Here is a 24,135-nt window from a genome sequence, read left to right on the forward strand (position 1 = left end):
GGGCATGGGAAAACCAACAGCTGAAGGTACATCACTTCATTTCTACTTCTACTGGGAGGGTAGAGAGCAGCATGGAGAAATATTCTGGTTCAGTTTACACAGCTGGCATACCCACCTCTCAAAGTTAGCCTGTTACTTCCTCTCCATCACACATTAAACGGTGATACCAGCTGGCATCAAAGCCACCTCTCTCAGAGATTAGGCCTCAGAGCTTGGGAGGAATGAAAACAAAGTCCATGCTCCTCTCAACCCCCTTATCACATGAGTCTTAAGGGAAAGGCTAAGTTAACCCCAAGCAATTCCAGATGGGGTTGAAGAACAGGTCAAATGACTGTTCCAGCCTATATAAACAGAGGCTTTTTGCTTTTTGTAAAACTGACTAATAAAATGGTGCCACATAGTCCAGCTTTGGCTTGGTTTCAGCCTTCAGTGAGTCAAATATTAGCAATAATCCTATTTACAACCATGATTAAGTGTGAAAACAGGGCCACGGAACCCTTCAGGGGCTATACCCCAGTAGACACCTATGCAGTAACACCCATCTTATCTATTCTGTCCCTCTCTCTCTCCGTCCCTTTTTTGCCTAACTACTCCTCTCTCTGTTCTGAACATTTACATTAAGACATCACTATTGGGCTTCCCAGATGGCTCAGTGGTAAAGAATCTTTCTGCCAATGCAGGAGATGCAAGAGATGCATCTGGCTTGGCAAGATCCCTTGGAGAAGTAAATGGCAACCCACTCCAGTATTCTTGCCTGGGAAATACCATGGACAGAGGAGCCTGGCAGGCTACAGTCCATGGGGTCGCAAATGAGTCAGACCTGACTTGGTGACTAAGCAACAATAATAATGTGTTAATTATCCTTTATGTTATGCTATAAACACATGATATTAACTACCTACAGTTTTAATTCCCTCTCAGCTGGAACATTTTACATTTTTCTCTTTAAACAAAGTTCCCCAACTTCCACCTCTATGGTTTATAGCACAACCACCATATCTTTTTGATTCTTCATTTTCCAGTTATAAAATGTAGTGTTCACCACCCATTTGTAAGAGTGCTATGGGGATTAAGTCAGCCCTGAGGCCCAGCTACCCCACGGCAGCTCAGAACTGAGGTCTGAGCTGGAGACTGAATCAGGAGTCAGCACCAAGGAGAAGCTGTAGTTGGCCCTCAGAACACCCAGCCTTGCAGGAGGGGTAGCACCAAGGAAGACCTGGGGACTTTAATACCCATATGTCTAATAGTTTCAGTTTTATGCTCTTAAGATCTCAGGAGGGAAAATGCTGATGAGAAACATCTCTTCACGCAGCCTGCCCACCTAGTCATGGTGTTCTGCATAACTCAGATAGCAATACATTCAAGTAATGATCTGAATTTAAATCACTGTGAATACTTAGATACTGCATAAAATGAGGCATGATAATGCTGAGTGAAATTCAGATCAAGAACAATGAGGTATGCAACCACAAGTGAAGGGACTGAAGGGCACCACCCAAGGGAAATTCTAAAATGAAAATACAAGTAATTTTAAGATCTCTTATCCTCCCCCTGAGAACTTTAAATAGAAGTCACAGGTTCTGCAAGTCTGCAAGAAGCAAGGGACGTCCCACACAGTGGGAAATGTTACCTGATTGAGCCTGTGTTGATGGGGACTCCTTCCTGTTCACTCCTAATTTCTAGTCAAAAAAAAAAGCTCTTCTGTAGACAGAATAGTGGCTCATCCTCAGTTCTGTACACAGATTTCAATCTTGTTACTGATTTTTCATGTGTCCTTGAGCAAATTACTTAACCTCTGTGAGTTCTTTCTTCATAAGGTGACTATTAACAACATACACTTACACCCTTGTTTAAATATGAAAACAGAGTCACAGAAATCTCCAGTAGCTACATCCCAACAGGCAGAACCCTCCATTTTTTTTATGCCAAATGTGTGAGTTTGGGGATAAACAATAGTTGTTACAAAGCACTACTACTATGAGGATCAGTGAGGGAACAAAACATCCGGCACACAGATTCACACAAGTCACATTACAGATGGATGCAGGCACAGCAGAAGCAAGCATATGGAGCCCATCAATGGGAGACACCTACAGATTTCTCTAGATCTGGAGCAGTGCCCAAGTGAGCATCTTTTCCTGATAAAAGGGGGCCTTAATAGGATATCTTTTTCCTTCCATCAAGAGATAGAACTGAAATACATTCCTGGGCCATAGGAAAAAAATTAGCCTTAGACAACGTCAGACTGGCTGGATCTGTTGGGAAGCAGTGTTCTAGACTGTGGGCGAGAAACAGGAAGGATCATCCAGTTGCTAGAAGCAACCTAGCCCAAGGATGATAGTTTGGGGGCAGTGGCTCCGTCCTACCAACCTGTAAAAGTGGCTTGTGGTAGCAAGCAGAATAAGGCCTCCCACCATACCCCCCAAATATCCATACCCTAATGCCCAGAACATACATTGTCTTCCCTTGCAGATGGAAGGGGACCAGGAACCAAGAATGCAGGTGACGAAGAACAAGGAAAGGGATTCTCCTGAGCTTCCAGAGAGGAATTCAGCCCTTGATTTCAGCCCACTGAGACCCATGTTATACTCCTACCCGGCAGAATTAGCTAATAATATTACGTTGTTTAAGCCACTGCATTTGTGGTAATTTATTACAGCAGCAAAAGGAAGCTAATACATGTGCTCATATGGTTTAACCTGGTTAACACAGTGTAATTTCTCTGGTAATAAAGATCTGATGCCAGAGGTCTGCCTCCAACTCTTGCTTCAACTGGTGAACACTCCTAGCGAGGCAAAGGGACTGCTAATTCTCACTCCCAACCCCACCATCATCCTGGGACACCCACTGGAAATACACTTCAGGGACTGCCCAGCTGGCTGGCTTTACCACTCCCTGGCTAGCTGTGTGCCTGCAGGAAAGTCACCTGACCTCTGTCTCCCCCAGTCTCTTATCAGTCTTCTCATATTTAAAATGGGGACACGAAGGGGAAATAGAGTCAGCGTGAAGACAGAGAACACACGAACCAAGTGCTCAGCCCAAGTAATCCCGGCTGGTCGAAAATCTGCTTCTGAACTTCTCCTCTGCCAACCTCCGAGGGTGACTTGTACGTGGGCCTCAAGTCAAGGGTACCCCCCAAAAGGCATATGTGATAAGAAAAGTGAGAAAACAAACAACAAACTGCCATGGAAGAGTGAAGGAGCCAAATTATGGTGTGTATTGGCAAGGGAAATGAGTTCAAGGCCATCAAGGAGAGAACACTGGGCACTTTCAGACACAGCAGGGAACAAAATGCAGAGAAAGACTGACTGGTAGGTTCTTTCAGGATCAAGATCCTTGAGTCTGCACACAAAGATTGCTATCTGTTAACAGTTTTCCTTTGAAGAAATGCTGAGTTGCAGACAAGTGAGAGAAAACACTTGTCCCACAGCAGAAACACACACCTGCACATTCCAAGGCAGTTCTGGAGCACAGGACATGTCCATAAGCCTCAGCACACAGGGACACCAGGCAGTGAATTTACCAGCAAAGTTGTGCCAAGGGCTCCTTATGAGGAGCTTGGTTTCAGGGAAATGATTCCACCCACATCTCTTAAGGTCTGTCCAGTCTATCTCAGGAGAACCCCTAACTGAAAAATGCAGTCATTTGGTGCAGTTATTCGTAAGATTACAAATTGCAAAAGGGGAAGGCTGGTTGGAAAGGCATGCATATTTAAAACTTTAGTTATGTGGCAGATTGCCTTTTATGATTCTAACCATCTCTACCAGTAATACATATGTGATTGTTTATTACCCAGGACCTAACAGCATCTCATGGATGGGAAGAACTCAGTATTCACCCCCCTCATAAATATCCAGAAATAACTTCATGTTCAAAAGACCAGAGATGACCAGATAATAAACATTAATACTTCACTGGGGAAAGGAAAATGAGCAGGGATGCAAAGTACAAAAGCAGTGAAGAAACTACCACAAAGGGGACGAGACGGTTTTGAGTTTACGTCAAAGATCATTACCATTAATGACAAAGGAACAAGGCAAAATTACATCAAATTACAGTAACAGATTTCACGGCAAGCCCTCCCAGAGGCAGCAGATGTTTGGGCTTGGTCTCCAGCTCTCTTGTGACTGTGTCTTTCTTTCTATTTCCAGGGAGTAGTATGGAAACCAGGGAGTCAAGCTGAGAAAAGCAAAAATGTTAAGAAACATTAGTAACCCAGATGAGGGCAGTGGTGACAGACAGGGTGGATTCAGGGCACATACGGGTGCGACTTGGAGACCAACTGGATATAGCAGTGACCACGCGGTAGACGACAGTACCATGGTATTACCAACACAGCAACTTATCAAGTGCAGAGGAGGGAGCTTGGGATGGGGGGAGCTACGGGTTAGAAGACAACCAAGGGGGATAGTTCAGGCTTTTTAAAAACAGTTTTTTATTGGAGTATAGTTGGTTTACCATGTTGTGTTAAGTTTCTGCTGTACAGTGAAGTGCATGAGTTATACAAATATCCCCTCTTTTTTTGGACTTCCTTCCCATTCAGGTTGCCACAGAGGGCTGATTTAAGAGCTACCAGTGCTGGACAGCAGGTTCTCACTAGTTACCTGGTTTGTGCAGAGCAGTGGATATATGTCAATCCCAACTTCCCAGTTCATCCCACTTCTCCTTTCCCACCTTGGTGTCCATACATTTTCTCTCTATGTGTCTCTATTTCTGCTTTGCAAATAGGTTCATCTGTACCATATTTCTAGAGTCCATATGTGTATTAATATACAATATTATACACTTGAGCTGATAACATACACTTGAATTACAAAAAGTGTGAGATGTTTTTGGGACCTTGTCCTGTATCTGGGAGCCAGTGTGGATCTCAAGGTGGAGGACAGACCTGGGAAGTCCACAGATCAGGAGTGGCTGAGGTCATAGTCTTTGGAGATGAACCCAAATTCAGATCCCATAGGTCCCACTTATTAGCAAATGACCAGTATTTCTAAGCTTAAGTAATATCAATTTAAACTGAAGAAGTGATCCTTATATGCAGTGGTGGTTTAGTTGCTAAGTTGTGTCTGACTCTTGAGACCCCATGGACTGTAGCCCACCAGGCTTCTCTGTCCATGGGATTTTCCAGGCAAGAATACTGGAGTGGATTGCCATTTCCTTCTCCAAGGGATCTTTCTGACCCATGAATCAAACCCGGGTCTCCTGCATTGCAGGCAGATTCTTTACCGACTGAGCTTTAAACAGGGTTAATTGATTTGTGGCACTTGGTAGGAACTCAAACACTGGGAGCTTATTAGCATTTTTAAACTAGAGTAAGGATAGAAGGTGAGAAGGTAGGCTGCAGAGCAAGGACAAGAGTTAACCTCACACAGGGAACTTCAAGGACAACATTATGATGATAAACAGGGATGCAAGTAACTGGTCAAACGGAGGGTGAAGGAAGATGACGTGTTTATGCCTAAGAACATCTGTTTTCTTGTAAAGAGGCAAAACTTTCAACCAAGAGTGAAGGATATGAGCAGGAAGCTGTGGGAGAACAGAAAGGTTTTAAAATAACTGCTGACAGGAATGGGAGAAACAGCTGAGCAGAGGTTTCCTGTATTATAATTCTTTATCATAAACTTCCATTTCTAGTGGTGAGAACCCACCCCCTGCCCAGGAGGCCGAAGAACTAAGAAACTGACATCAGTACAATCTCAGCCTCCCCAGGCTGACCTCCCAAGGGTGGGGAAGAAGAACTTTGCACTATGACACGGTGGGGGAAGCCCACGCCAGGGCTGTGTCTTTGGGAGAGGGAAATAAACTGACATAATCCCTTACCACTGTTACAGCGGGACTTTCCTGATGAGTAAGCCTGCCATCACCAGCCAACACTTATCCCAACCCCCAGCCTCTCCCGACACTAGCGAGAAAAGAATTCTCTTAAGAGGGTGGACATCAGAACTCTTAGGAATCAATCCAGCACCCTCACTTAGCAGATGGGACACTAAGTGACACAGGAATTTGGAGGCAGAGCCAGGAAACAATCTTGGATGTCCTCACTGCCAAGCCAGGACTTCTACCGCATTCTTTTAGTAGAACCTAACCAGGGGCCACAGGCCAGTGTGTTAACAGTGTTTTGCAGAAAACACCTGGCATTCGGAATTACTTCCTGCCTTTTTTAAATCTTAATTTTTTGGTCATACTTTTCTCATTGTTAAAAAAAACAAACAAAAAACACCCCTTAAGAGGCCACTATTAAAAAGAAAGAATCTTATTCTTACTCTGATGGATGCTACCCAGCCTCACCTTGAGATATTTCTGGTAGAAATAGAAGCAATTTAAAAGATCCGACTAGTTTGCATTTTTTTAAAACCTAATATAATGTGGGCATCTTTCCAAACACTCTGCAGATCCAGTTGTTCCTTTAATAAATGTGTAAGTTGAATTCCCTTCAATGATAATAATCAGGATTGATGGTGAAGAGGAGAAAGGTCATTTGTGGAAACTGCTAGAATCCCCTGCCCACATGCGTCTCCCATGGCGTGGACAGTTACTAGTTTGGGGTGAAAGGCCATATAATCAGCTCCCCCCCCCGACCCCAAAGACAAATGAATTTGTAGAAGTATCTAACTTGTCTACAATGGCAGGGATGGACAACAGAAGGAAAACAGGAAGAGACAACAAAATGCTTCATGCTTTGAAAAAAGCAGCTAGTGGGGAAACAGTGTTGCTTGCTCTGTAATGGCAAAAATCTCATCAGAGGTCACCTCTACACTCCATTTATAATGCATCATTAAAGTCAGGCTTTAAAAGTGGGGTAGGATGTGAGGGATGGTTATGTCTTTACCTGCAAGGCTGAAAAGCAAAGACAAACAAAACCCAGGTAAATGCATAGTCGTGCCTCTAAATTTCTAGGTCTCGTCTCAGAATTTGGTTAGTCTTACGTGGAGCCATCACCAAACCTCAGGCAGGGAGGACCCAGCTCCATAGAACACCTATCACTGATCCTGCTGGGCTCAAAGGAGGGGAGTGCTTCTATCAGCGGGAAGGGAGGGAAGCAGAACCAATGAACAAACAAAGCCAGCTGACTGTCCCAACTGCATGCTGATGGTGGCAAATAGACACGGGAGAGCAGAAGACATAAGGAGGCAGGCAGCTGTAAAACACAACAGAGAAACAATCTGAAAAGCCTAGTGAAAACCTGAGAGTAGCTGAGCTTTTAGACTGCTGTCTCAGTTTCCTGAGCAAAGCCAGATTCTGGGGAGGGGAATGGACTAGGATTTCTTGTGAGATCTTTTCTCTCCCTCGCTCAGAGAGTCCTGCTTCCCCAGCAGTGATGCTGTGAGAAGCAGGTGTGCCCTGCTCAGACACAGACTTGTACCACAGAAGTACCCCAGATTATGAATCTTGGGAGCATCTCCCTTATAAGATCCTTCTAAAGTAGAAATAGCCTCACAGCGTTCTCTTAAGACAGATTCTCTCCACAGTTCATACGGACTGTTAAATGATGGTCAAGAAGCAGAACAAGCCCCAGGCTTAACCATGTTTGATCCTGAATTGCCAAATGACTCATGGCTCCGCTAGTGGAGCCCTCCGCCAAGCAGAAGAAAGGGATTAACCAAACCAGCACATCAGGAGGCCCACGGAACTGGGGGTGAGCCTCTTACAGGTCCCTGGAATAAGTTACTGTTTTTGGTTTGTGAAGAATATTGCTCATGTGAGCCAGGATGAGGGAAGAGTCACTGGGAAACCTGTCACTGTGTAACACACATGGAAAAATGACAAAAGGACTCCTCCTTTCAGCTTTAAGTGCTAGATCCACATCCATTTTTCCTTTATACAGTAGCCCTAATCACAAATGAATGATTAGTTTCACTTTGTGCATCAGCAAAGGTTATTTCCTTGCATGTCTGAGAAACAGAAGGACTAAGAGGATACACCCCAAAATACTGGAACCACTCCTCACCCCATCTGTCTGCTGTTGTGATTTCTCAAGGTCAGCCACACCCAGGATTCCCCTTTTCTCATGCCCAGGCTTTCAAGTTTTCACAGGCTGGAATGTAGCATGAGCAATCCCAGTGATTTTTAGAAGAGAATGATCTTATTTTCTTAAAAGAGCTTTCAGCCTGTCAGATACATTTTCATTTTTAGCTTATAAAAATCCAATGATTTTAAAAAACCATAAAAATCAAAGCTGCCTGTCACTCTTAAATCTTAATGACCTCTAAGGTATGCACGGCATAGGTGAGAGACCAGGTTGATGTCTTTTTTCCCTTATGCTAAGCACCGAGGGCAGAGAAAGCAAGAGGTTCCAGTTCTGTCATCTATTAAAAAAGAATTGCCGCACTCTTCCCTTTTGATTCTTTATCATGAATGTATGTCAGAGATTAAAACAATCCTTCTAGCCTTTGAAGACGCTTTAGGATGGGACATTGTTTCTTAGATGATGTGCGGCAAAGTTATAGCAGTAGGCAAATATGTGTTTCCAGATCAATCCCTGGAGAAGAACCCATGGATCGTTCAAGGAAAAGGAGCTTAAGTGACAGAATTCAACTTGTAATTCTGAAGAGAGGACCATAGCCCACATGGGTGAAAGGATCTGCCTGAGGCCAAACAGAGCCAGGATGAATCCTTCTAGCTCACTGTGCAGCTTGGCAGGATGTTGCAAATCTATTGAACATGTTGAGGCTGTGGTTACAGCTATGGGCACTCCGTCTATAAACAGCACAGCCTCCAGCTCACCATTCATCCCTCATGACAGGAGTAAGTGGAGGTGCCTGCCTCAACACACCAGGATTTACTATGTTAAAATAATGAAGTACTATCAGTACAACACACCTCGGCCATTTCTCACAAGGCAAAAAGTTCTGATTCTCCTATCCTATAAGACATTCTCAAGCCTGGTTAACAGAAGCCACACAGCTCAGCCAGCAGCAGTAATACTTAGAAGATGCTCTCCAAGAGCAATATAATGCAAGTCACATATGTAATCAAAAAAGTATAAGAGAAATAGGTAAAATTAGCTTTATGTAACTTAATATCTAAAAAATGTCACTGTTATATAATCAATATAAAATTTGAGACTGCATTCTAAATGATTCTTAGGGGACTCTCCCTTTAAACAGATCTTTTCTTCTGTCTTTACCAAGTGATGTTAACTAGTAGACATACTCCAGCCCAGAATCACAGTAAAGGCGTTTATTGGGCAGGTAACACAAGCTAGATTCCATTAAAGGCACTCGCTAAGTCGAGAATAAGGAGGCAGGTTAATGGACATGGCACATAGGAGCAAACAGATACCAGAAGATTTTAAGGTCACACAGTTAAGTGCCAAGACAGGAAGAAACCAGATCTGATGGCAACACTCTTTCTATTCTCTTTGTGTCCCAAACGCTTTCTTGGGAGCCAGTATGTGAAACATCTACATTTACTACGTGAGAAAAAGATCTGGGAAATACAACAGTGTACAGTTACACCACTTAAGTAACAAACTAATCCCAGGCTTAGTAACCAAGCCAAACTTTTCTTTCCAGTATCATATATAATACTTTATAAATCCACATCATTCTAGAGTTTTGTGTATTGCATTATTAAAAAAACCACATTACACCCATTCTCTTAAGTCATTACCCCCAAACATACGTCTTTGACAGCCATAGAGATTTTGATCAAGATGTCCCCTAAACAGACACTATAGCCTCCCTCCCTCTCCCTTCGAACAATCATGTTCTCTCAATCACTCAAAAACTACTGACTGAACAACCACAGGCCAGGTAGTGTGGTGGGTGTTGGGGATAAAGTGGCAAAGAGGATATATGGGATCTGTAACCTTCACACAGTTTACATTCTAGAGGGGAAATAGTAAAACATGTAGTGTCAGATGCAGAAAAATGACTGGAAAAAATTAAAGGGGCAGGTAATGATTTTAGTCTGTCTACATTATTAGATTGAACCACATGAAACTGCTGATATTCAACCATTTCTAACTTACAGAAAAAGCAGTTTCATTTGGTTCAAGCTGCTACTGCTGCTGCTAAGTCGCTTCAGTCGTGTCTGACTCTGTGCAACCCCATAGGCGGCAGCCCACCAGGCTCCTTGTCCCTGGGATTCTCCAGGCAAGAACACTGGAGTGGGTTGCCATTTCCTTCTCCAATGCATGAAAGTGAAAAGTGAAAGTGAAGTTAGTAGCTTCATTTGATCAGGAAACATTCGAGAATGTTCTCGATGGACTTGAGATCATTTTAAATCCATGAAAACATTTCATGTCAATGTATGGCAAAAACCACTACAATATTGTAATTAGCCTCCAACTAATAAAAATAAAAGGAAAAAATAAAAATAAAAAATAAATCCGTGAAAACAGAAGACACAGAATAGGACTGAATAAACTTTCCTCCTGTAACAGATGTGGTAGGGGAGGCATTGGGTATAGCGAGCACATAGCCAACGGACTGGAAGAGCAGGATGGACTGAGGTGATGGTCTGAGTGACTGGATGGGGGATTCTGATAGGAGCTACTGAGTGGTTTACTCTCTGTGGTACTTCTCCCCATTCTCAAGTAGCAGAGTGCAGTTACCTGTTTCCATCAAGTGCATTCCAAGAGGCGGTTACTCCCACCAGGAATGGGAGGTGAAGGCAGTGTGTGGATGGGATCCCTAGGACACCATCCAATCTCTCTCGTCATTTCTTCACCTACTTCCAAATGCAAAGCCCAGGATCTTGGCAGTCCATTCTTATTTTTTAGTAAAGGAACATTATATATTCCTTGTGCAATTAAGTAACAAAAAAATCCCTAGTCCATGAACAAACTATTGATCTTAACATCAGAAAAAGACAACCGCCATTAGATGCCTCCTGATATGATGCAGAAAGATTCTTGCCACGAATTTGAACCTGGTTTTTATCAGGCCTCCAGAATTAAGCACAAGGTAAATGCAGGGGACAGAGGAAGACACTAAATGACACTTGAGGATGCAATCAGTAAAATCTAGCATGGGGGGAAGACTATAGGACAAAAGAAAAACAAAACCAGGCTTCTTTGGATCTTCATTTGAACAAATCAACTACAAAAAGTTTGTGAGACAACAGGGAAAAAAATATTGCCTAGACACCTAATTCTAAAGAAATATGAAGTAATCTATTTTTTAAAGAATTCTTATCTTTTAAAGTTACAAACTGATAAATGTTGAAGCTGGGAATTAGGAACTTGAGAGTTCACGAGGATTATTCTGTTTCTGTAGGCCTGTGCCACCTTTCCCCCAAGTCCCCACACGATCCATCGGGGCTGGGAATGATCTTACAGGAGCCCGAAGCATTTCGGTGACTGCTCACCTGTCAATGAACTGATCAATGATGATGATGTCACCAGGCTGAATCTCTTCCTTCAAGGAACCGCAAGCTGTGGTCACTATGACATGGGTACAACCCTCCTCCTTCAGAGCCCAGATGTTCGCCTGATAGTTGACTTTCGAAGGCATGATGGTATGTTGCCTCCCATGCCTGAGGACAGAGGGTAAACATGTTAGAGGAGTGAGCAGGGCATTTTAACACTCCTGGGAAAGAAAACTCATTTACAGCAGTGCCTTCCAGCCCTCTCCACCAAACGGCTTTCCTTGGCAGAGGAAGAACGCAAACAGGTCAGGCAATTACCGGCCTACTTGAAGTATAAACTATTTGGTTTTAAAGTGCTGACTCATTTTACTCTCCATATTGACTTTCCTATCGAGAGTAGGTAACAGCTAACTTAGAATTCACTCCCCGGGAAGACATGCCACGTCTATCCTGTGGGGCACCAATACCCCAGAATCCGAGGCATCTGGTCTCCCCTACACAGAAAACAAGAGTTGCTCAAGAACACACAGACAGAAATAGAAACTCAAGTTTCCAGTTTAATCTCTCTCTTCTTTTCTGCCCGATCACCCAAATCAATTTAAATTTTGAAACATTTAAAATACTAGATTTCCCAGTTGTTTGACATCAGCAGGTATGGTCACCACTGTTATGGGCTGAATCATGTCCCCTCCAAATTCTTGGGCTGAAGTCCTAACCCCCGGTATGTCAGCACATGACTGTATTTGGAGACAGGCTCTTTAATGAGGTAATTAAGTTACCCACCCATTAGGGTGGGTCCTAATCCAACACAAATGGTGTTCCTATAAAAGGAAATCTGGACAGACACACACAGAGAGGAACATGTGAAGATTCCGGGAGAAGACAGTCCTCTGCAACCCAAAGAGAGGGCCCTGGAACAGACCCTTCCCTCCTAACCTCAGAAGGAACCAACCCTACTGATCCTTTTCGTCTTGGACCTCTGGCCACCAGAACTGTGAGGAAAGAAATTCCCGTTTCACTCAGCCTGTGGCTTCTTACCGTGGCAGCCCCAGCAAACTTCATACAGCCGCTAAAGATTTCCTGTCACACTTCACACAAAATCCAAACACCTTACCATGGCGCTCAGGTCATCTGGGCCCAGCCCGCAAATGGCCGCTTCCGCCCTCGCCTTCTCCCGCCCTGCCTCTCCCGGCCTGGCCGCTCAACTGTACTCACTCCCGCTCAGGCTTGGCCCCCACGCCACCTCCCCAGAGGCGTACTTTCCATGACCACGGCATCTACAGCAAATCACTGCCCCGACCTTATTTTTCTTCCTGGCACTCAGACTATGTATTTCCTTCTCAACACCCATCTTTCCACTAGCATCAGTGCTGAGAGGGTGAGGCCCTTATCTGCCTTCTCTGCTGGTACCTAGAACTGGACTTGCCATGTGAGTAGTTCATTCATTGGACAAAAAACTGAGTACTCACACATTCTTTCCCCCCACCCCCTCTCTCTCATCCACCCACACCCATCCACCCAGTGGGTGATTCCTGGTCCAAGCAGACAGAGCAGGATGGCACAGAAATTAAAACTTATGAATTATTTCTAGATTTTCCATTTAATATTTTTGGACCACGGCTGACTGTGGGTAACTAAAATCTCCAATGAGAGTGGACTACATGCATTTTTCTAAGGCTGGTCTCTAAATCTCTGATTAGATTTTCAATAGAAATCCTGTTTTCTCAATAGAAAATTTTCTGTTTTCTAAAACATCAAAAGGAGTTATGAACCACTACATAGAGTGGTTCACAATCCAACACACTTCAACTCAGCTGGTAGGAGTATAAAACCTTCACCATGGGGCTACCACACCAACCACCTTCTCTTAAGAGTCTGGAAGAAATGAAGTGTTTCTCCAGCAATGACCACAGATTAACAAGAAGGTTGCCTGAAGTCAACCCTGTGTGACCATCTAAAACTAAAGTTTAGCTTTACTGGTTTCAGCAAAGCCACTTCTGTTTCAAAATTGCAGTGTGGCACAGACCTTAGGGCGCTCTTCATTTTCATACTCTGAATAATTCCTTCCTTCTCGACTGCGGGTGGACCCGAGATGCGTCTAACCAACAGAACACGGCACACAGGGGCTGGAAGTCACTCCCATGATCAGGCCCCTCCTTCCAGCATGCACTAGAGACCTCCCACTGGCTTTGCAGAAGCAAGCTGCTGTCTCCTGAAATGGCCATGGGGACAGCCACAACACAGGGAACATGGACAGCCTCTAGGAGTGACAGCCTTAGTCCTTCAACCCTGAGGAACTGAGTTCTGCCAATTACTATGTGAGCTTGAACATGGACCTGGAGCTCCAGATAAGAACAAGCACTTAAATATACCCATGTGACCTTGTGTGACCCTGAAGAGGAAACAAATGAGCTGTGGCCACACTCTGGTTACTTGGAAACTGTGGGATAATGTATGCTGTTTTAGGCTGCTAAATCTGTGGTCATTTGTTATGCAGCAATAGAAAGCTAATATATGCAGTCTCACTAATTTCTAACTGTGAAAAATTAGTTGCTCCTTTCTTTACAGAAGAGCATGAACCTTGTCAAGGGAACAAAGGTATAGACACCATAGAGAACTCAACTTCAGGGACCTGAAACCCCCTCCCCAAAATCCAGAACTATTATTAAACAAGGGGTCACGAATAAAACAGTTTTTCTTGATCTTGATAAAAGACAAAAAAGAACAGAAGAAAACATTTCCTCTTGCTGCTAGAACTGAAAGCAGAGCTTCAAGTTTAGTCAAATCATCGCCATCAGTCATTAGATTCTTCTAAGCATTTTCCCAACCTAAGTGGCTGACTTTATTTTTGGGGCTCCAAAATCACTGTGGATGATGACTGCAGCCATGAAATTAAAAGACGCTTACTCCTTGGAAGGAAAGTTATGTCCAACCTAGATAGCATATTAAAAAGCAGAGACATTACTTTGCCAACAAAGGTCCGTCTGGTCAAGGCTATAGTTTTTCCAGTGGTCATGTATGGATGTGAGAGTTGAACTGTGAAGAAAGCTGAATGCCGAAAAATTGATGCTTTTGAACTGTGGTGTTGGAGAAGACTCTTGAGAGTCCCTTGGACTGCAAGGAGATCCAACCAGTCCATCCTAAAGGAGATCAGTCCTGAATATTCATTGGAAGGACTGATGCTGAAGCTGAAACTCTAATACTTTGGCCACCTCATGTGAAGAGTTGACTCATTGGAAAAGACCCTGATACTGGGAGGGATTGGGGGCAGAAGGAGAAGGGGACAACAGAGGATGAGATGGCTGGATGGCATTACCGACTCGATGGACATGAGTTTGAGTGGACTCCGGGAGTTGGTGATGGACAGGGAGGCCTGGCGTGCTGCGATTCATGGGGTCGCAAAGAGTAGACGTGACTGAGCGACTGAACTGAAGGGGACATGAGCAAGATCTTTAATCTCCAAAGTCAGTAAAACCTACCCCCAAACCATAAGCAATAAAGAGGACTGATACTATGGTTCCACCAACACATTAAAAACTCATAACTGCATCAATACTCTTTTCAGAATTTAAGTTAAACTGTCCTTTAGTAGTAACATTCAAAAGACTGAAATACCTTACCTTGCAAGGAGGACGCAATCAACATTCTTTATCTTCCCCAAAACTAAGGCATCAGAAGGCTGCACATAATGAAAAATGGTTACAAGTCAGTGATTTGAATATACATAGAACAACCAAAAAAAGCTGCCATGTCAATTGTTCGACTGCAGTAGGATTCATAGAAACTTGAGGTCTGAAGATATACTTTAAAGACATAAGAGTCTAGATTTGATGGTTCAACTTAATCACTCAGTACTTACTGAGCTGTCTACCAGCACGGAGACATGTAAGACTGAGAAGGGTGCGTGGGTAGGTAACACTTAGTAAGATCTATTTGTAGCAAGCACCGCTGGGGACTCTGATGCCAGACTGATCATACACAGATGTGTCAAGGGTATTTGGCAGGTTCAAGAACAGGTGTGAGAGTGAAATGCAAAAAGAGTAGGCGGCCACTCTCAGGGAGTTTATGAACTTAGTACTGGAACCATTCGCTGTGTTAACTAGGTCTCAGATAAAGGTCTGAGAACCTAGGAGGTTAAGAAAACATGTCAGCGAGCTGACAGCAGGACTTGGGAGGATGAGAGATCAAATCTAAGGACCTGGCTGAAAAGGAGGATTTGGGTTGGGATTACCAGATGCAGGGATCTTTGTAGGAGGATCACAGGAACCACATGTTTGGAAGTACCTCTATGGAATTAGGAGAAGACAGACACCCTCCCCTTGGCTGGATGACGCATGGTCTGGGAAAACTAAACCGCCTCCTCTTAATAGACAAGGAGGAATGCTTTACTTCCAATTCAGTTCTGCAGTTGTGTTCTCAGTCCCCCCGAAAGCCTCCCCTTGAGCCAGGGTTTACTAAGAAAAGACCATTTGATATTTCCTCCTGTTTGTTAAAGACTGTGGCATGACAGACAGGCCCCAAATTAGAAGCTGATTTGAATGCACAGATCTAGAGGGTACAGTTCCTGTGTGTGAAATGAGCATCTGGCTTCTAGGGATATAATTAAGAAATTATTTGTACGTATTTAAAAGCCATGTTCTTGGTAGTCAAGTACTAGACATCCTTAGGGACACCTTCTCAGTTGGCAGAACTCCTGGCCCCTCTCCGCCTGGGGCAGGCAGCCCTGTGCTGCCAAGACAAAAGCAATTAAAATTTTTTTGTAACTTAAAAAAATCAAGCTAGCAAGGAAAAAGAAAAAAGCTAGTATGTCTCCACAAACTGGATACCTTGCCAAATGGAGTATCCACATATTTTTCAGTTCTTCCCTCTAAGATTTCTGGATCATCTAGGCCTGTTCCACCAATTACTCCAATCTAAAGGAGACAAAAAAAAAATACCACATTTGATCATTTTCAGTAGAAACAAATTCATTATTTTAAGCAAATTAATTTATCCATACTTATATGCTCTTCTCCATTCCTGCTAAGCCCTAAATTATTTTTAAAAATCTGAGCATTACTGAAAAGCCGTCATTTATTCAACAAATATTCGAAAGCCTTCTGTATTCGAGAAATAACTAAAGCATGAGTCACCTTTTTGGACTAAATCACATTTTTGCTGACTATCTGAATAACAAATTAGCATAGAAAAGTACTTTAACTAGTTTAAGTTATAAAACCAAACATAAAGATAAGTAAATATGGTTGGAGAAAGTAGTTTCTAACCAATTTTATTATCTTTATCGAATGAGTAATGGAATAAATGTTCAAAAGACAACTAGGATAGAAAACAGTATTTCTATGTGGTAAGGATTTCTCATTACCCCACTTGTAAAGAAATGAGAGATTTTCTTTCCTATGCCACTAAAATCAGAGCTGTAAGGGGTCACAGAGGAATATGGAAAAGCACTTAAAGTTAGCCTCATGTATATTTATGAAATCCAACTATCATTCATATATATGGAAATATAAGTAATTCAAAGGCTGTAGTCAGAAATTACTTTTAAGTGTTATATTGCGTTTTCCAGAGATTAACTTTATTGTGCTTATCCTCAGGGATTAATCTGAATTAAAAAAACCTGATATTACCCTCTAGAGTTAATCTAATTTGATGATTAAGACACATGAACAATAACAATTACAAAGATAACTGATTAACTGTAAACTAAAAATTAAATAGCTAAAATCATTAGCAAGGTTTCCCTGGGCTGATACTTCCTAAAGGAAAAATATTAAATTGTCAGCAATAAGCTACAGAGATGACTCATTGCTAGAAACCTAATGAAAAGTCACCTGAGCATTTTTTTCAATGAACAGCTTTAAATCTATTGCCACTTGAGTAAAATTTCTATTCAGTGAAAGAAAGCTCCTTGAGAAAAAAATTTTCAAAGTTAAGAATTAACTGAATATCCAAATTAAGTAATTTTCAGATAGGGTTACACAAGTTGATTTATACTAATATGTGGGAAAGCATTTACCTCACTAGCTCTATTTCCTAGAAAAAGACATCTGCACAGTAAGAAAAAGCACAATTGAGTAAGATTTTTACAAAGAGCTTTAAAATTTTTACAAAATCAGATTATATGACAGTACTTTGCAAGCACTCCCACATCAGGTGGCTAAACCAGTTCTTGAGGTTGCTGCCACCTTGTGGCACATTGTTGAAACCACAACAGGTTAAATATCGTAGAGCAATTCAACATTTTCTGCTGTGTTAATCATAGGTAAAGACTAACCAGTACAGTATCGCAGTTTTCAAATCAATGGAAGTGTTCATTCACTTAAGTCAGTAGGTTTAAATCATTCCAGTTCAGTAGAAAATTTTAAAATCACACTGTTTTATGAAATCCTAACCCTTCCTCCAGCTGGCATCTCCATTTTATCATTTTATGTACTGCCAAAGCATCACAGATCATAGCTGGGATGGGTAGGGGATGTAATGAACTGTCCAGCCCATGTCATCACCTAGACCGCTAAATTCAGTTGATGACTCTGAAATCACTCTCAGCCTACTTTTCGGGATTCTGCTACGGATGGAAACTTCGTGGTTTTTTGGGTTTCTTTTTAATTTTTAAAAAAATACTACCACCTTGACTTGGCTGTTTCTTTGGGCCAAGGCATCTCCCATTCTGGATTTAACGATGGACTCACACTCGTATAGACAAAACAAACCTGACTTGGCTGTGAAACCACTCTCTGTTTAGGCAAGCTAGCCCAGCACCATAGCATTGAATAAGGCCAGTTAGGGTCTTTCTAAAGTTCAGTGTCCTGGAGCCCACCCTCAGCTGCCCCAAGCTTCCGCCCATACCACTCTGGCTGCATAGTGACCATGCACTAGATAGCTATTAACTCAGCCCTGGTGAGCAAGATTTAGTTGTTGTTCGATTGCAAAGTCGTGTCCAAATATTTGTAACACCATGAACTATACAGCACACCAGGCTCCTCTGTACTCCACTGTCTCCTGGAGTTTGCTCAAATTCATGTCCATTGACTTGATAATGCCATCCAACCATCTCATCCTCTGCCACCCCTTTCTCCTCCTGCCCTCAATCTTTCCCAGCATCAGGGTGTTTTCCAACGAGTCGGCTCCTCACATCAGGTGGCCAAAGTACTGGAGCGTCAGGGTCAGTCCTTCCAGTGATTTCCTTTAGGATGGATTGGTTTGATCTCCTTGCAGTCTAAGGGACTCTCAAGTCTTCTCCAGCATAATTTGAAAGCATCAGTTCTTTGAAGCTCAGTCTTTTATGGGCTGTCATATCTGTACATGACTACTGGAGAAGCTGTAGCTTTGACTTTACAGACCTTTGTCAGCAAAGTGATGTCTTTGCTTTTTAATACACTGTCTAGGTTGGTCACAGCTTTCCTTCCAAGGAGCAAACGTCTTTTAATTTATTTTAGTACTGGGTGTGAAAACAAGGGCTGTTACAACTCAGAAAGGCCAGAATATGGTCTCTAGTACTGGAATTATCTGTAGGAGAGCCTGTCCAGTCAAAATGGCTTCAGTGGTTTATGAAAACCCATTAGCAACTGAGCCAAACCAGGGAATTCAATCACTCACCTTTTTCTTGCTGCATAGGGAGACCCGCAGTGAAAAGATGTGGCAAAGTCGCCACCTGCTGGTTGCACGGTAAAGTACAACTAAGCGATGAAACTCCCAAGCACCAGTGGCATAATTCTGTCATTCCCCAGTTCAGTTCAGTCCAGTCATGTCCGCTCCGACTCTTTATGACCCCATGGACCGCAGCATGCCAGGCTTCCCTGTCCATCACCAACTCCCGGAGTTTACTCAAACTCCTGTCCATCGAGTCAGTGATGCCATCCAACCATCTCATCCTCTGTCACCCCCTTCTCCTGCCTTCACTTTTCCCAACATCAGGGTCTTTTCAAATCGCATCAGGTGGCCAAAGTATTGGAGTGTCAGCTTAAGCATTAGTCCTTCCAATGAATATTCAGGACTGATTTCCTTTAGTATTGACTGGTTGGATATCCTTGCAGTTCAAAGGACTCTCAAGAGTCTTCTCCAATACCACAGTTCAAAAGCATCAATTCTTCTGCATTCAGCATTCTTTATAGTCCAACTCTGACATCCAAACATGACTACTGAAAAAAACATGGTTTTGACTAGATGGACCTTTGTTGGTAAATGTCTCTGCTTTTTAATATGGTGTCTAGGTTGGTCATAACTTTCCTTCCAAGGAGTATGCGTCTTTTAATTTCATGGCTGCAGTCACCATCTGTAGTGATTTTGGAGCCCCCAAAATTAAAGTCTGCACTGTTTCCCCAGCTCTTTGCCATGAAGTGATGGGACCAGATACCACAATCTTAGTTTTCTGAATGTTGAGCTTGAAGCCAACTTTTTCAATCTCCTCTTTCACTTTCATCAAGAGGCTCTTTAGTTCTTCTTTGCTTTCTGCCATTAGGGTGGTGTCATCTGTGTATCTGAGGTTATTGATATTTCTCCCAGCAATCTTGATTCCAGCTTGTGCTTCATCCAGCCCAGCATTTCTCATGATGTACTCTGCTTATAAGTTAAATAAGCAGGGTGACGATATACAACCTTGATGTACTCCCTTCCTGATTTGGAACCAGTCTGTTGTTCCATGTCCAGTTCTAACTGTTGCTTCTTGACCTGCATATAGATTTCTCAAGAGGCCGGTCAGGTGGTCTGGTATTCCTGTCTCTTTCAGGATTTTCTACAGTTTGTTGTGATCCACACAGTCAAAGGCTTTGGCATAGTCAATAAAACAAAAGTAGATGTTTTTCTGGAACTCTCTTGCTTTTTCAAAGACCCAGGGGATGTTGGCAATCTGATCTCTGGTTCCTCTGCCTTTTCTAAATCCAGCTTGAACATCTGGAAGTTCACAGTTCACATACTGTTGAAGCCTGGCTTGGAGAGTTTTTAGTATTACTTTGCTAGCGTGTGAGATGAGTGTAATTGTGCAGTAGTTTGAGCATTCTTTGGCATTGCCTTTCTTTGGGATTGGAATGAAAACTGACCTCTTCCAGTCCTGTGGCCACTGCCAAGTTTTCCAAATTTGCTAGCATATTGAGTGCAGCACTTTCACAGCATCATCTTTTAGTATTTGAAATAGCTCAACTGGAATTCCATCACCTCCACTAGCTTTGTTCATAGTGATGCTTCTTAAGGCCCACTTGACTTCACATTCCAGGATGTCTGGCTCTAGGTGAGTGATCACACCATCGTGGTTATCTGGGTCATGAAGATCTTTTTTGTACAGTTCTTCTGTATATTCTTGCCACCTCTTCTTAATATCTTCTGCTTCTGTTAGGTCCATACCATTTCTGTCCTTTATTGCGCCCATCTTTGCATGAAATGTTCCCTTGGTATCTCTCATTTTCTTGAAGAAATCTCTATCTTTCCCATTCTATTGTTTTCCTCTATTTCTTTGCATTGATCCCTGAGGAAGGCTTTCTTATCTCTCCTTGCTATTCTTTGGAACTCTGCATTCAAATGGGAATATCTTTCCTTTTCTCCTTTGCCTTTTGCTTCTCTTCTTGTCACAGCTATTTGTAAGGCCTCCTCAGGCAGCCATTTTGCCTTTTTGCATTTCTTTTTCTTGGGGATGGTCTTGATCCCTGCCTCCTGTACAATGTCATAAGCCTCCATCCATAGTTCTTCAGGCACTCTGTCTATCAGATCTAATCCCTTGAATCTATTTGTCACTTCTGCTGTATAATCGTAAGGGATTTGATTTACGTCACACCTGAATAGTCTAGTGGTTTTCCCTACTTTCTTCAATTACGGTCTGAATTTGGCAAGAAGGAGTTCATGATCTGAGCCACAGTCAGCTCCCCATCTTGTTTTTTGCTGACTGTATAGCACTTCTCCATCTTTGGCTGCAAAGAATATAATCAATCTGACTTCAGTGTTGACCATCTGGTGGTCCATGTGTAGAGTCTTCTCTTGTGTTGTTGGGAGAGGGTGTTTGTCATTCCCGTCCAGTCTCTAAATTCAAATGGTCAACGCAGTATCCGCCTTGATAAAGGAACTGCGTCTTCTCATTTACACACCATAGGCACTGTGCTAAGTACTTCAGTGGCCTTACTTCATTTACTTGCCACAGTCATCCTGTAAAATCGGCCCTGTAATGTTAATACCCACTTTACAAAAGAGGAAAGAGAAACACAAAAATTAAGAAATTTTTCCAAAGAGCAAATTATAAACAGCAAAGCTGGACTAGGAACCCAGGTTTTCATACTCAACCACTATGATGTATTACCTCCCAATATAGCCTGGAATCCATAATAACACCCTACCCTGTTAGAACTGATGCAATGAACACGAACTTGGGCAAACTCTGGGAGATGGTAAGGGACACGGAAGCCTGGTGTGCTGCAGTCCCTGGGGTTGCAAAGAGGTGGACACGACTGCCACTGAACAACAGTAACAATTAGAAACTTGTCTTCATTTTAGGAAGAAACTGATGCTCGGTTCAAGTTCTGGACCACAGTCACAGAACAAGCATGGAAATGCAACTCTGGGCACCTGAGCGAACCACCTCAGAATGGAAGGGGCAGCCCATCCACGACCTCATGCATATTTATCAGGTCTTCATGGTACTGCACGCATCCAAGCAACCTAGAATGCTCAGGAGAAGCTTTCAAGGTCTGAGATGGAATTTCTGGGCCAATTCTGCCCAGCCAGGACTTCTTCACTACACAAGATAAAGTTCAGAAATAAGAATCCCCTGGTCATTTAAGGCCACTGCTAGATTTTAACATTAAGTTGATTCTGCCCACATTTTTTTCCACTTGTAGACCAAGTCAGACTCTTCAAAAAGAAGAGAGGGCTTGACTTCTTCTGAGACTGTGAAAGCACTCTATCTAAATGTTGGCTTACCTGGCAAGAATGGTTACTGCCAATGATGCCAGAAGGGTTCATGCTAACCCCTACTCTCTGTGCACTTGCCCTGGTACCGGCAACTGATTTCATATACCTCACTTGGTTTCACGGAGAGGGCAATGGTGACCCACTCCAGTACTCATGCCTGGAAAATCCCGTGGACGGAGGAGCCTGGCAGGCTGCAGTCCATGGGGTCGCTAAGAGTCAGACACGACTGAACAACTTCACTTTCACTTTTTACTTTCATGCATTGGAGAAGGAAATGGCAACCCACTCCAGTGTTCTTGCCTGGAGAATCCCAGGGACGGGGGAGCCTGGTGGGCTGCCATCTATGGGGTCGCACAGAGTCAGACACGACGCGACTTAGCAGCAGAAGCAGCACTTGGTTTCAACAACCACTCATCACCACTTTGAAGCCTGGAAATGTTACATGGAGGAAACTAGAACTCCATGAAGGCACTCTCAAAAATACCATAACCCTGAGCAAGTAAGACTAGCCCCTGCCAGGGAGATGGGCTGCCTCTGAGTTCTTCAAGCCCATGATGAGGGAAGAGCCAAAGCTCCAGCTGGCGGCAACCCCTGCTCTGAGCACTGCAGTCCTTCAGCTTTGGTCACCACTGACAGGTCTGAAAGTACAGCAGACAAAAGTCCTCCTTTTAATGGGCTGACCTCGCTGGGGGGCCTTCTAGCCAGAGTCTTGCAAAATCTTGGAAGGTCAGCTGTACGGGGAGTGTGGCCAAATGTCTCAGTCTGGGAGCCTGTCCAGAACCTGCTACATGGTCCAGGGTGAGAGCCAGCAGCTCCATCTCTGACAGGAGGCCCTTCTCTGTAAGCCACCCTAGTAGGTGATGCTTATGAATGCCACTGTGTCTTACAAATCCATATGCTGAAGTTCTAACTCCTAATCCCTCAGAATTTGACCATTTAAAAAATTTGTGAAGTACAGTTATTCTACAATATTAGTTTCAGGTGTATAGCATTGTTGTTGTCCAGTCGCTAAGTCATGCCTGACTCCTTGCGACCTCACGGACTCCAGCACTCCAGGCTTTCCTGTCCTTCACTATTGCCTGAAGTTTGCTCAGATTCATGTCCACTGAGTTGGTGATACTATCTAACCATCTCATCCTTTGCCTCCTCCCTTTCCTTTTGTGTTCAGTCTTTTCCAGTATCAGGGTCTTTTCCAATGAGTCGGCTGTTTACATCAGGTGACCAAAGTGTTGGAGTTCCAGCTAAGTGATTCAATTTTTGTAATGATACAGAGTATCATTCAAACTTATTACAAAATACTGGCTATATTTTCCTGTGTTGTATATCCTTGTTGGTTTTAAATTTTATACATAGTAGTCTGTATCTCTTAATTCTATACCCTTTTCTTACCCCACCCCCTTCCTTCTCCCCACTGGTAACCACGAGCTTGTTCTCTGGGTCTGTTTTTTTGTTATAGACATTTGTTCATAGATTCCACATACAAGTGATAAAGAGTATTTGTCTTTCTCTGAGTGATTTCACTAAGCCTAATACTTTTTAGGTCCATCAACACTGTTGCAAATGGCAGAATTTCATTCTTTTTTATGGCTAATATTCTACTGTGCATATATATACATATACACACACCCCTTCTTTATCCATTCATCTGTTGATGAGCACTTAGGTTGCTCCCATCAACATGTTATTTGTAGACCCTTTATTTATTTTTGGCTGTGTGAGTCTTCATTGATGCATGTGGGCTTTGCTCTAGTTGCAGTGAGCAGGGGCTACGACTTTTCCCTGTGGCCCCTGGGCTTTCACTGCAGTAGCTTCTCTTGCTGGGGAGCATGGGCTCTAGGTATGAAGGCTCAGCAGTTGTGGTGCAGGCGCTCAGCTGCTGCACATGTGGAATCTTCCCAAACCAGGGATTGAACCCATGTCCCCTGCACTGGC

The 24,135-nt window shown here is 43.1% G+C and overlaps 1 protein-coding gene across 1 annotated transcript in view; it reads right to left on the reverse strand.

The window, feature by feature from the left end:
* The window catches only part of LOC133048919 (S-methyl-5'-thioadenosine phosphorylase-like), a 45,212-nt gene that overhangs the window by 14,274 nt on the left and 6,803 nt on the right, over window positions 1-24,135 (reverse strand). Inside the window, exons 2-4 of the mRNA XM_061132858.1 lie at window positions 16,140-16,226; window positions 14,934-14,992; window positions 11,314-11,481 (exon numbers count right to left, since the gene is read on the reverse strand). Of these exons, the coding sequence (XP_060988841.1) occupies window positions 11,314-11,481; window positions 14,934-14,992; window positions 16,140-16,226 (314 nt within the window). The remainder of the gene's footprint in view (window positions 1-11,313; window positions 11,482-14,933; window positions 14,993-16,139; window positions 16,227-24,135) is intronic.

Source organism: Dama dama, chromosome 29 (genome assembly GCF_033118175.1).
Source record: "Dama dama isolate Ldn47 chromosome 29, ASM3311817v1, whole genome shotgun sequence".
NCBI lineage: Eukaryota > Metazoa > Chordata > Mammalia > Artiodactyla > Cervidae > Dama > Dama dama.